At 40.4% G+C, this 12,458-nt stretch overlaps 2 protein-coding genes across 2 annotated transcripts in view; both read left to right on the top strand.

Moving 5' to 3' along the window:
* LOC102194186 (kinesin-like protein KIF27) overlaps positions 1-5,599 on the top strand; it is a 13,182-nt gene extending 7,583 nt beyond the window's left edge. Inside the window, exons 7-15 of the mRNA XM_005722385.2 lie at positions 255-376; positions 489-626; positions 1,025-1,236; positions 1,731-1,787; positions 1,990-2,160; positions 2,288-2,464; positions 2,564-2,791; positions 3,955-4,153; positions 4,238-5,599. Of these exons, the coding sequence (XP_005722442.1) occupies positions 255-376; positions 489-626; positions 1,025-1,236; positions 1,731-1,787; positions 1,990-2,160; positions 2,288-2,464; positions 2,564-2,791; positions 3,955-4,153; positions 4,238-4,854 (1,921 nt within the window). The 3' untranslated portion in view covers positions 4,855-5,599. The remainder of the gene's footprint in view (positions 1-254; positions 377-488; positions 627-1,024; positions 1,237-1,730; positions 1,788-1,989; positions 2,161-2,287; positions 2,465-2,563; positions 2,792-3,954; positions 4,154-4,237) is intronic.
* A 386-nt stretch (positions 5,600-5,985) lies between these two features.
* Positions 5,986-12,310, top strand: gkap1 (G kinase anchoring protein 1). The gene is made up of 12 exons (XM_005722038.1): positions 5,986-6,322; positions 6,751-7,013; positions 8,056-8,214; positions 8,361-8,438; positions 8,741-8,876; positions 8,999-9,027; positions 9,183-9,344; positions 9,568-9,654; positions 10,419-10,482; positions 11,104-11,174; positions 11,260-11,337; positions 11,834-12,310. Exons 2-12 carry the CDS (start codon positions 6,762-6,764, stop codon positions 11,873-11,875), a joined length of 1,158 nt encoding a protein of 385 aa, XP_005722095.1. The 5' UTR covers positions 5,986-6,322; positions 6,751-6,761; the 3' UTR covers positions 11,876-12,310.
* Positions 12,311-12,458: the final 148 nt, after the last annotated feature.

The raw sequence follows: 12,458 nt of genomic DNA, 5'->3' as shown, positions 1-12,458 counted from the left end.
AATGTCCCTTACAGCACCTCATAGATGACTGTCCTGATTGATGGTCTGGCCCCCAGACACCTTTGCTATATGGTATTATAACATATGTATTGTAAATACTCATAATTTTCGGTTCTGTGTGTATTATAGGCCTGATTGGTGTTTTGGAAATGTTTCAGGTGTTTGATTTACTAAGTCAAGCTTTGATTCAGAAAACTCAGTATAAAGTTAATGTCAAACGATGTCCGTGGACTAATAGAATGACATTTCTGCAGGCGCTTTTTAAACCAAACATGGACCAATCAGCAGAAAAAATCAGCTCTGAAAGAGAAAAACGCAGAAGAAAATCACACATGTGGTGGAAAACCAGGACTACAGCAGCCTCAGAGAGCCACAGGTACACTTTACATGCACTCTGGTTTGCACTTGTCTGTAGGCTTATCCTTTTTTATAGTGATGGCTTTCTGCCTTAGAACCTTTCTATGACATTCTCAGCTATTCTTTTCTAGCCATCAAGGAAAACCAGCTCAAGCAAAGATCTACGAGGAAAGCAAGAATAAGAGCAAGCGCTACTGAGAGAAGGATCCGAGATCTGTCAATCAACATGCGCATGAAGGAGGAGCTCATCAAAGAGCTTGAGCAAACTGGTGTGTTTAGATAATGTCATACTTTGTATTCTGCTCTCTGCTAAGTGAGGAACTATTGAAGCCTCTGGATTTATTGGTGTATCAAAGGAAGTATGAAAAGCTTTATAACCAGAATGTCCTGCAGCTTCCAGAAGCATCATTAGAAATTCAAAGATGACAATGACAAGAAGATTGTAATGATTAACTTACTATACACAAGCTTATCCACAACCTGCCTACACTGATCATCTCAGAGTCATGTTTTCAAGTAATGACAGTATATTTCTCTAATGCTCAGGCTGATTCTTGTCTACCCTAGATTAATTTGGCTTTTGAACTGAAAACCTGACAAATTTATTCATGTTATCTATTATTTTAAACAGTACATGCATCTCTAAGTGTGTGCTTTTGTGTGGTAGACAAGGAAACTCAGTCTTTGGAAACACGTGACAGGCAAACTGAGGACGGCAGAAAAGCCGGCGTTTTTGCAAGACTTTCCCTGCAGAGACGGGAGTTGCGAGTGGAGATGTATCACAGCCTGCAGCACATGAGAGCGCAGAGAGCACAGCTTCAGAGCAGCCTGAGAGAGACCAGTGAGAATAACAAAGAAGTCCAACAAAATGAAAATGAGGTTAGCTGTACAGATTATTTTAAACAACAATAAAAAAAAAAAGAGATGAACTTATTAAAATTGTTTTTGTGTGAGCATTTTGCCTTGTTGGTCCAAATACTTGATGGGGCAAAATGAGCAATACCAAGGAAAAATATTTAATAATTAGAAAAAAAAAATCAACTTTAAAAAGAAACAATAGAGTTTTTTCACAGTTTTACAAAATGGTAAAAACATCCATACGCCTAACTTTTTCTCACTTTCATATTTATCTTTGCTTAACGAAAGTTTAAATATGAGTCAGCTTTATAATCTTCACATAAAAGCAGTTTGACCTTTATCTTATAAAACCTTAATGTATTTAAACTAATCAGAAAATGGAGGAATAATATAATAATGTGATCACCTGAAAACTGTTTTATCATTAAGAGAAATATCAGATTTGAACAATATATGACAAATAAGGGGGGGGGGGGGGGTGTTTTTTGTTTGTTTGTTTTTGTTTGTTTTTACAGGAGCAAAGTGCTGAAGTTTCAACTGTATATAAACTGTATAAGGACACAAATGAACAGGTAAAACATTGTTCTTGTTCCCCTGAAATAGTCATTTGGACAGTGCGTTTAGTTTAGTTTAGGAAACTTCAGGTATTAAACTTCTTACAGTGTTTTAGGGTCTACCTTTGTCGTGTCTTCATCAATCTCCTTTTTTGGCCCTTGTGCCCCTTCCTTTCCTCTTTTCCTTCCTTCTTCTCCCTCCCTCACCTTCTCACTGTAGCTGTGTTGCAGTAGTTGGCTGGAGGAGGAAGAGGAGCATGTTCTTCAGAAGAGAGCAGAGCTGAATGAGCTGGAGGAGGAGCTGAAGAGGAGAAAGGAGGTTCTTATTCACAGGGAGGCGTGTGTGCGACAGAAAAGCAAATTAGAGACCAAGAAGCTGTGCTCCAGTCAGGTCAGACTGTGTTTGCTATGGTTTAATTTAAATACTATCACAAGTCACTTTATTAATTACAGTAAAAGATTAGGTGGACACATATAAATGGTAGAATTAGGAGGTTTATTATCAATTTGTTTTTCAGGCTCTGAGTCAGGACCTGCTGCACGTGTCGATGCAGTTGGAGTCGCTGGAGAAGCAGCTACAGAGGAGGAAGGCAGGAGTTACCATGAAGGAACTGGAGAAAGAGAGAGACTTGCTTAAAGAGAGAAGAGACGCTCTGGACGCCCAGCTGAATGACAACCAAGTGCTCACTGTGGAGGTCAGAACAAAGGGAGTGTTGTGTGTATGGTGTAAATTTGACCACGATGTATTTCTGGTACAGGTTTAGGTGAAGTGATGTGTGTGTGTCGTCATGTAGGAGACGCATTCCCTTCTCCAGGTGGAAGAAGCTATCGAAGCTCTGGATGCAGCACTTGAGTTTAAAAACCGCTCGATCCAGGACAAACAGAAGAAGCTGTCGGCCACAAACTTTTCTTTGCATCAGTCACAAAACGCTGAACCCGCCCAACTCTGTGATGTCACCAGAAAACTTATGGGCCTGTCGCTGCCTGAGGCACTGGAGCTGCTTGTGAAATATTTCAACAAGGTAACGTAAAATACTTGCATACATATGTGTATACGGAATATTCTGCTTTACATATGATCCATATACATTCTCCTTTCTAGTTCTATACTGTATCTTGTTCCGTCTTCAAATCCTCTATTAATTCTCTTCCTTTTCTTCCACGCTGGAGAGGGGCTATGTTGTCTGGGGGCTTTTGCGATTCAGAAGACCCTTATGAAGAGAACATCGAGGGAACAGTTTACCCTGCCCGGGATAGGGTTACCGGGGCCCCACCCTGGAGCCAGGCCGGGGGAGGGTGCCCGAGGGCGAGCGTCTGGTGGCCGGGCCTTAGTCCATGGGGCCCGGCCGGGCACAGCCCGAAGAGGAGACATGGGCCCATCCTCTCACAGGCCCACCACCCGCAGGAGGCACCATAGGGGTCGGGTGCATTGTGTGCCGGGTGGTGGCCAGGAGCGGAGGCCCTGGCGGACTGTTCCCCGACTGCCAAGACTGGCAATAGGGACATGGAATGTCACCTCTCTGGTGGGGAAGGAGCCTGAGTTAGTGCGTGAGGTTGAGAGGTACCGGCTAGATATAGTCAGGCTCACCTCTACGCATGGCTTGGGCTCTGGAACCAGTCTCCTGGAGAGGGGCTGGACTCTGTCTCAGTCTTTTTGTTTCAGTCCATCATTTTTATGTTTCATATTATATCCTTCTCTATCTTCAACCCATCTTCAATCCATCTTTCTCCACCTCCCCCTGCAGTTGGACCATATCTGCTGAGAAATACAGCTGCAGGATTTCCTTTTTTCTAATAAGTTTACCCACCTCTTTTTCTCTTCACATGTGGTTCAGTGGTGTACCACTATTGCACCACTACTGCCCACTTCTGCCAAGTGCTTTCTCATAGTAGGTTGTGTGATTGTTGCCGTTTTCCCTCTGACATTGTTGTGTATTGTAGCGTAGTGTCCCTAAAATATAAAGAGATCAAAAGGAGGCAATTAGGGTGGTTCGAGTGTCTGACTAGGATGCCTCCTGTGTGCCTCTAAGGTAAGGTGTTTTTGGGCATGTCCTACTGGGAGGAGGGCAGATCCAGGACATGCTGGAGAAATTACATCTCTCACCTTGCTTGGGAATGCACTGGAGAGAGAAGTTTGGAAGCTTGCTGCCCCTGCACTTTATCAGAAAGTTTATTATCCTTTTAGGTTGTTTGTCTTCGAGAGACAGAGCGCCATCTACATTTGCACTGTGAAGAGCTGGAACTTCAGGCAGAAGAGCAAAAGATGTTGTTGAGAGAGATGGAGGCTGCTATGCAGCGTCTGGCCTTGGATACAGATCGCAGGCTCACCCAGCAACACAGAGATCACCAGTACAACATCCAGCTGCTGCTGCAGAAACTTAAAGGTGAGGAAATTTGTGGAGCCTGGATTTGAACTTGAATTTGTTTTATGACACTTGGTTTCACAGTATGTCTGCATATGTGTTCAGAGGGTGCTCCAGGAGAGGCAGAACAGGCAACACAAGACAGACTGCAGCATCTGGAGAAAGAGCTTTACTTCTACAAAAGCACCAGCCGGCAGCTCAAAAAGAAACTCAGAGTGATCTTCAGCGATTCATTGCAGCCTAATGATCAGCCTTCTTGCCCACAGGAGCACAAACCTATGCAAAAGATGCAGATTTCTTCAAATGAAGCCCACACTCATCCTGAGGAGGTTCAAACACGGACGCATATTGTAACAACATACCAAAAAATAAATGCAGAGAAAATGGACAAAAAGATACACAATGATTTCTGTATGAACAGAAATGAAAACCAAACCAAGTGCCCTTCTTCTTCTTCTAACCGCCAAACCCTCAAAAAGACAAAAATGCCAGAATACACCCAAATGCTCACACCGTCCCTGGGGAGGAGAGTAGGAGATGAGTCTAGGGAAGGTTTGGAGATGACACCAGTCCGTTTGTGTCGCAGGGATCTGAAGCAAATCACTCCAGCTGACCTGCAGCTCTCTGGTTCTACCACTGGGAGGCGACCGTCTACTGTGGGTATGAGCACTGAGTCAATCCTGGAGGACTCTATAGAAGTCCTCAGAAACACTGACAGGTGATGTATTTATGTAGATGTCAGGAACAGTAGTAGATACCAGGAAGTAAACAAAGCTGTTTGATGTTGTAAGGCACTCAATGCAATGACTTAATGGGGTTTTAGAGTTCAGGCCAGAAGAACTTAAATTTCTTGTAACAATAATTATTTTTGTTTTGCTTTTTTTTTCCTGTTTTATTTCACCTTTCTACAACAGCACCATCATAAAAAATAAGAACTGCAAACTGTTGACCTGGAGAGATGATGCAGTAAAATCTCATTACTCCTTGCTCAGTCCTTTTATTTGTCTTCCAGTGTGGTTAGAAATTTTTATCCTACACGGTTTTGTTCTTCCCACATATTTTTTGGGGCGGTTCTAAACCTTTCAAGTTTTCAAATGTCTTAAATCATAAATGTGCCATAAATATGTTGGCTCTTTTCTTGTATTTCTATATATCATCTTATACTTATCATTATCCATATCCACTACATTGATGCAAAGTCAGTCAGCAAGCTGGAACATTCTCGTAAAACGTAGACAGTTTTCATTAATTAGTTAAAGCAATTTTGTTTATGGAGCACTATCTTTAATCCTTCATTGTGAATGCTTAAGGTTTAATATGCTGCACTGTTGCAGGATTATGAAGCTTTTTGATGACAACTTTGCGTGGACTTTATGTATGTAGTTTTATGTTGATTGCTGTGTAAATTATTATTATTTTTGTATTGGTTTACTCTTTTCACAATCTAATTTATTAAACACACTAAAATGCTCACCTCACTGTATTGTCTTGATTATCTGGGCTTATTCAAACCTAATTTTGGTGTGAGGGTGCTGTGATCTTTCTCTTCTTGTACATTTTATACACTAGAAATTAAAAAAAAACTTGCAAATGCGGTCACTATTTTTTAACATGCAATAAAACCAACATACTTGACAATGAAATTTATAAATTAAAAGCATTAGAATTAAGGGGCAATTACTTTTGCAGGTAGGTTTGGATAGTTCTTTTCTTAATGAATGAAATCAACCTTTAAATTTACATTTTATATTTACTTGGGTTATCTTTGTCTTATATTTCAATTTGTTTTACGCCAATGCGTATTTCCGTTCGGTTGTCATGGTGATATGATAGTTGTTGTAATATGACGAACACGGCAGGTCGTGATTGGACATCCGACAACTAAGGTGTAACCATGACAACAGGCTAAACTAGCTAGTTATTGTGCGATAATCGCTTAGTATTGTGCAGTTAAAAAGCGATTCAGTCAACAAACTGCGCACATGCTGCACATAATAACCGATATATCTGCACATATCGTAAACACTTCTTTTTCTGCATCCGCATCGCAGAGGATAAGGGAATCCCAGCCTTTTTCCTTTTTGACACCGCCGGGCTTCTGTACTCTTTTGAGACAATCGCTGGTAGCAAACCAACGATAACCCTCAGCCCCTTTGCGAACAGGTGAAAGTATCCTCAGACAGTTTTCATGTGAGTAATCCTTCTTTAACACAAGTCAGTGAGCGCATTGAAAAAAGGAGATCAACGTGAGTCCACGCGTGTGCTTTTAACTGACATGGAGCGGCACTTTTGCACTTGTTTAGGAGCTAACAACACTGGCTAAGCCTTAGCTGTTACGCTGCTGCTATGCGATGCTAATCTAGCTGTGTCCACTGACTGTTTGTAACGGAGCTCTTTAAATGGTTTACATTTATCTGTACTACTGTCTGTTGTCATAAGATCACAGTGCTGACTCCGTGTGTAGCTTTGTATGGAGGTGTTGGCTGAAATACTGTGGTACTAAAAAAAACCCAACAACAAACAAACAGGTTGTGAATATGCGCTAACTCGTCATTTTATGATCTGCTCTAAGTTATTCTGAATAAACTGTTGTACATTTATCTGCTTTCATCGTTCAGTTTGCCTTCTCATGATGGCATCGTCTGCAATGATCACAGTCCCCACCACAGCATCCCGCTTTGCTCTGCTACAGATAGATTCAGATTCGGATTCGGACACCTCCGAGTCGGGCAAGGCTACCACCAAAACTGGACGGGACTCCTCTGGGAAGCCCCGACAAGGAAAAGCAGGTGCAGCCGGAGGGAAAGCTGCTCAGGGCAATGACAAGAAGAAAGACAAGAAGAAGAAGAAGAAAGAGCAGCAGCAGAGTGAGGCAAATGAGGTGAATGAGTGAGATGAACAGCCTGCAGCTCTCTGCCTCTTACATATGTGTTATTTTGCAGTGACATGAAGAAAGATCAGGCTCTTCAGTCGTTTCACTTCTCCTGAAGCGAAACTGCAGAGGGCAGGGAGAGGTAAACAGGTTGTGGTTTGCTTTTGGTGTGCTCGCTACTAATGAAGTGAAACAAATGCTGTTCAGATGATAAGTATGTAAGTTGTATTTCGTTGAGGTCATTAAAATTTTATATTGTAAAGTGCAATATTACAGAGAAAACCTCAAGATTCTGACAAACCGCTATGATTTTTAACATCATTTGGTGATGGTTGTGAAACTAGTCTCTGGTTATCAGCGCTGAACTTATCTAAAGCTATTACATTGCAGAAGCCTACATACCAAGTCCTCATAAATGAGCATGCAGGCATGCTTTCTGCCTTCTTGGTGATACTGATATCTGGCCAGATTTTTATTCAAAGCTGCCAGTGTGATAGCTTTCATCTTTAATAAATCCAATAACATAGGAGTAGACAGCATCCAGTGGATTTTGCAGGCTAAATTCTTATATGGAATTGGTCCAATCCCAGGAAAAAATACTAAATAATAAAAAATTGGTTTCAGCACAGTTAATCAGTTCAAAGTGCAAGTTTTCTGGTTTTTTGTTCTTGCATCTGACTGTAGTTAGACAGAAATTAGACTTACATAAGCAGGGAGTTAAAACATGATCTTGCCTCAGAATCTGTAATGTGAAGATTTGAAGACTGTCTCCTTGAATGGGGAAAATGAAAATGTTCAGCTCTGAGAATAACAATGTTGCAACACAATTAAAAGGAATGTGTTCAGGCCCAACACCCACTTAAACGCATTAACAAATCCTCCTCCACTCCACAGACACAAACCACAGGCAGCATACATCCTGAGAAAACAGACCGTTTTTTGTTGTTGCTGCGCGCACATAGACAAGTTGATGGTTTCTACAGCTAACAATAGAATTTGTGTTTATGTCAATAATGATGACATCAGGTTGTTTTATCTTTCTTTCTATTAGTTGCGTAATCTGGCCTTCAAAAAGATTCCTCAGAAATCTTCTGCCCCTTCTCCCTGTATGACGCTGTCAGGAATAGCCGGTGAACTTCTCAATCCTACGTCGGTGGACCAGGATACACCGTCGGAGGGTTGGCAGCAGTGGAAGCAGAGAGACGAGCAGGTTTAGAAATGACAGCTACTCACATTACAGATGAGTGAGATAGTAAAACTTGTATGACTGTCCCTCATAGAGCAGCACAGGCCACACCTGACCTTACACACAACACGAAAAGTCCCTAAAATTCAATGTTCTTCCTTTTCTTTTAGATAACCACAGAACTATATGAGGCAGACTTGGAAAAGGCCTTGATTTTAAGTAAACTGGAGTATGAACAACAGAAGCAGGTACGCTGCAGAAAAACACTAATATTCTCATTTTGAAAGCCACATTTGGGGGCACAGATGTCAGAGCTGTATGTTCACTTTTACGTAAGTCGCACATCGCTCTGACACACCTGTGACATGTTCACTTAAATTATAAGTCAGCGTATTACCTTATTCCTTCTTCATGTTGGTGATTAAAGGATCTTGTTTTAAATGACTCTGCCTGAGTTTCTGTGGGTTAAAAACAAAACAGAATTTATTTCTGGTATGCAAAGCAAGAACTTGAGCCAACTGAAGTCAAAGCATCTGCTTTCATTCATCAGAGCAACACAAACACGTCCTCGCCAAAGTCACGGTCAGGAAAAGAAGGTGGAGGCAAGAAGGACAAAAAGAAGAATCAGCAGGCAAAAGACAAAAAGACAGTTTCTCTGCAAGACTTCCAGGCTGAAAGCAGTGCAGGTGAGACCAGCTTACAGATTACTTTAAAGTCTTATATATGGACCTCATATATATGATTTACTACATTGCATATATTGTTATTTTCTTGTAACTAGTTATTGCATTGTGTTTTCTCTTTGCAGAAAATTTAAGTAGAAAACAAGAGAAAGAGGTGAGCCGGTTCCACTCTGTTTACTTTATATTTTATAGATTGCACAGAAATGTGAATGAACAAGTGAGGGACGAATTATAGATAAAATTAATTTTTTAAATATTTTGTTTGTAACTTAAAAAAATGTGTAAAACATCAACCAAATTACCTTCCAGGACTCCAGAACGGCTAATTTAGCACTGGGAGTCGGGCAGGACGAACGTTTTTTTAATAAGTTGGAAGATGATGTCAGTCGGATAATCCAACGGGAGAAAAGACGCGAGCAGTATACGAACAGCCAGGGACAAGAAGTCAGCACGTCAACAGAACACGAACCAGTGAGTGGACACAAGTACCACAAAATACTCGCGTAGCTCTCTCATTAACTCGGGTATGAAAGTGAACAAAGTTAGCTTTTCCTTTGAGTTTTGGTTAGTGATTAAAACCGCCTCAAGGTACATCTGAAAAGCTGTTTGTGAAACTGCATACATGCACCATTACCAAAGTGAAGTTTCTTTTTCTTTACTTGCTGATTTTATTTCATGTTTTTCTTCCTGTTAGGACCCCAGAGCGGAGCAGCTGAAGTATGAGCTGGAGAAGAAAGATCAGGAAATTGATAAGCTGAAAAAAAACATTTCACAGTGGGAGGTCAGCAGCCATAAACAGTTATCTGATCTAATCATCTTTCAGTTTCAGAAGGACAGTGATTTATTTTTTTTCTTTTCCTGCATGATGAGTCACAAAAAGGAAATTTGATTTTCACAGCTGTAGAAACGGTGAAGTTAATCAGAAAAATCTCTGCCATGTTTAAAGCCAAACAGGTTGGGTTTAGTGTTGGTTTGTCATCATCATTAAGATGTTCTTACTCAACTCACGTAGGCTGTGGGCTGCTATGGCACTGTTAGTTAGTGTGGACTTCTGTAAAAAAAAAAAAAAAATGTCTACATATTTAATTTTCAACTGCATATTTTTATCACTGGACTCTACTGGAGTAGCTTTGGATGATTCATAATTCAAAAATACAAATTTTCTCATTCTTGCCTTTGTTCAGCCCTCTTTGACTGTGTGAAACAAGCAGTTTTAGTTCCTCTCCCTGCGAGCCACTTTCCGCTGATTTGCTGCCCTTTAAACAGCACAGAGCCAAAGCTGTGAGTCTGAGATAACCACGTTAGTGAATCCACTCTCAGTAACACCATACAGAGACAAGAGTTGAAAGAAAATGTCAGAATGTGAGCATGTTGATCAGTCTGAAGCTTTTGGCTTATTTCACTCGTCGTTGAAGCTATATGCATGATTAATATGAGCGTTCCCCACTGTAACACTGTGACAGAAAAAATGAAAGGTGACCACACCTGCAGCCAACACTGTTGTGTCCAGTGCTACAAAAAGAATCTTTCTTTTTGTCTCTGCAGGTAAAATACAAAGAGGTGAAAGCAAGAAATGCTCAGCTGCTGAAGATGCTGCAGCAGGGAGAGAGTGAGTTTGATAACACAGTAGATACAGTTTGGTCCAAAAGTATTTGAACAATGACACTTTTTTGTTGTTGTTGTTGTAATTTTTCTTCTGTACAACAAGACAACACTTCTGGATTTTAAATCAAACAATCGAGATGTGGGTGAGGTGCAGACTTCTGCATTAAATGATTCTGAATTATTGATATATTTATGCACAGTCCTCTATTTTCAGTGGTTCAAAAGTAATGGCAGAATTGACTGACTAGCATTTTCATAGACGGCTAAGGCCGTCTTATTTCATGACAAATGAAGTAGATGAAAGCTGCTGTTCTAAGTGAACTTGCATTTCTTAACTTTTCCCTCCAACTCCTAATAAGAGATCCAAAGAGAAGTCATTGTAAGTAAGAGTGACCTGCAAACAAAGGTAGGATTGACTGAATATAGAGGAATATGTATGTTGTTGTCTGCAATTGCTAAACAACGAATGTAATGTGTTTGTCTGCGATTGAGTCACATCTCAATTGTCTTGATTTAAAACCCACTGTGGGGGAGAATCATTGTCCAAAAAGTGGTTGTTTTGACTATCCTTTCCTTTCCTGATGAAGATATCGTGTGTGATGTTTCTGTTCTCTCTCTTTTTCAGTGAAAGACAAAGCAGAAATTCTTCTACAGGTAGAGGAGCTACTGCATATTAAAGAAGAGCTGTCTTCACAGGTCTGTAACTGTGTGTGTGTGTGTGAGAGAGAGAGTGTTGGGGGGGATTCTAAATTTGTAAATCTGTGTTTTTCATTTTAATTAGGTAACATTATTGCACGCTGCCCTCGAACAAGAGAGATCTAAAGTAAAAGGACTGCAGTCAGAACAACCAAAGCACCAGGTGAGAGTACAAATACTCTTCTGTGTGGTATCTTCATTGTAGGAGAGAAGAACTGGTGTTAAAGTGTTGTCTCCATCTTCATTTACGCTGAACTGACTGCATACTAGTTTATGATCATGCATGCACCTCATTGCTTTCGTGGATTTCTGTAGAAACTGTGGAAACCTAACAGAAAAACTTCAGCCTGTAAGGCAGGTAAAGTCAGAAAGTGTCAGCGTAAGTAAGCCAAAGGACAGAAACATAAAGAGTTTACTCGGCCCAGTCAGGGGGGCGGTGAGCTTAGATTCAGGTCAGAGCATTTGAACACTTTTTCTTTATTTTTAAGTCAATATAGTTTCTTTTTTTTTTTTCTTTTTCCCCCAGTTGATAAAGACTGTGTTTGCCTCATTTATGTTCTGTTTCTACATCCATCTTTTGACTTGAATTAATAAAAGCACACAAACAGATCTGATATCCATAAATAATTGTGTCCTTTCTGCAATTTTCTGTTTCACAGGGAAACAAGAAAGGGAAGAAGGGCTCAGAGGCAGATCTATGAAGGTTTCAGAAGGAAAATGCCTGAAAACAAAATGAAATAAACAAATGAAGAAAGCCCTGAAGAATATTCCCACTATTGATCAAAATCAGGGGTTTTTTTTGTTTGTTGTTGTTGTTGTTAAATCTTAGACTCCTGGTCAGGCTGTTTTGCATGCCCTCCCTAAACACACACACACACACACACACACTAACAGAAAAAGCTAGATTTGGCACGATATGTTACACAATTAAATAAGATTTACAAGAGGCTTTCTGAAATAGCGACAAACGTTCTAAGCTTGTGTTAAAGTAGCTGCTTGGCACATCGTGCTGCCCTCTTCAGGCCTTAGAGTGCCTCTGGATCTCCTGTACTGTTGAAGGCTCTGTGCCTGATCTTTAAAGGTTTTGTTGCCAAAATGACAGGTGTGTAATGCAAAGTTGTTTTGTTTCTTTATTTTCCCACTGTTAAGTAAATAAATTACTTTTTCAGTGAAAATGTGGTTTTACTTTTTGTGTGTGAAAGCATCGAAGAGCCTAAGAGGAATTTTTAAAAAAAAGTGTAAAAGTGCCTCAAACAAGCCAAAAAAAAATTGCATTTGAGTCAT

Source organism: Pundamilia nyererei, unplaced genomic scaffold (assembly GCF_000239375.1).
Source record: "Pundamilia nyererei isolate P.nyererei 1_Seehausen unplaced genomic scaffold, PunNye1.0 scaffold00006, whole genome shotgun sequence".
NCBI classification, from domain to species: Eukaryota; Metazoa; Chordata; class Actinopteri; order Cichliformes; family Cichlidae; genus Pundamilia; species Pundamilia nyererei.
Note: the sequence above shows the minus strand (reverse complement) of the source record. Positions and strands in the feature narration are given on the sequence as shown.

What these genes read in the sequence shown, in the direction of transcription:
- gkap1 (XM_005722038.1), top strand. Translation starts at nt 6,762, where the DNA reads ATGATGGCATCGTCTGCAATGATCACAGTCCCCACCACAGCATCCCGC. An exon ending in CCAGGCTGAAAGCAGTGCAG is followed by an intron (nt 8,877 to 8,998) that starts GTGAGACCAGCT and finishes TTCTCTTTGCAG; the next exon opens with AAAATTTAAGTAGAAAACAA. An exon ending in AAGAAGAGCTGTCTTCACAG is followed by an intron (nt 11,175 to 11,259) that starts GTCTGTAACTGT and finishes CATTTTAATTAG; the next exon opens with GTAACATTATTGCACGCTGC.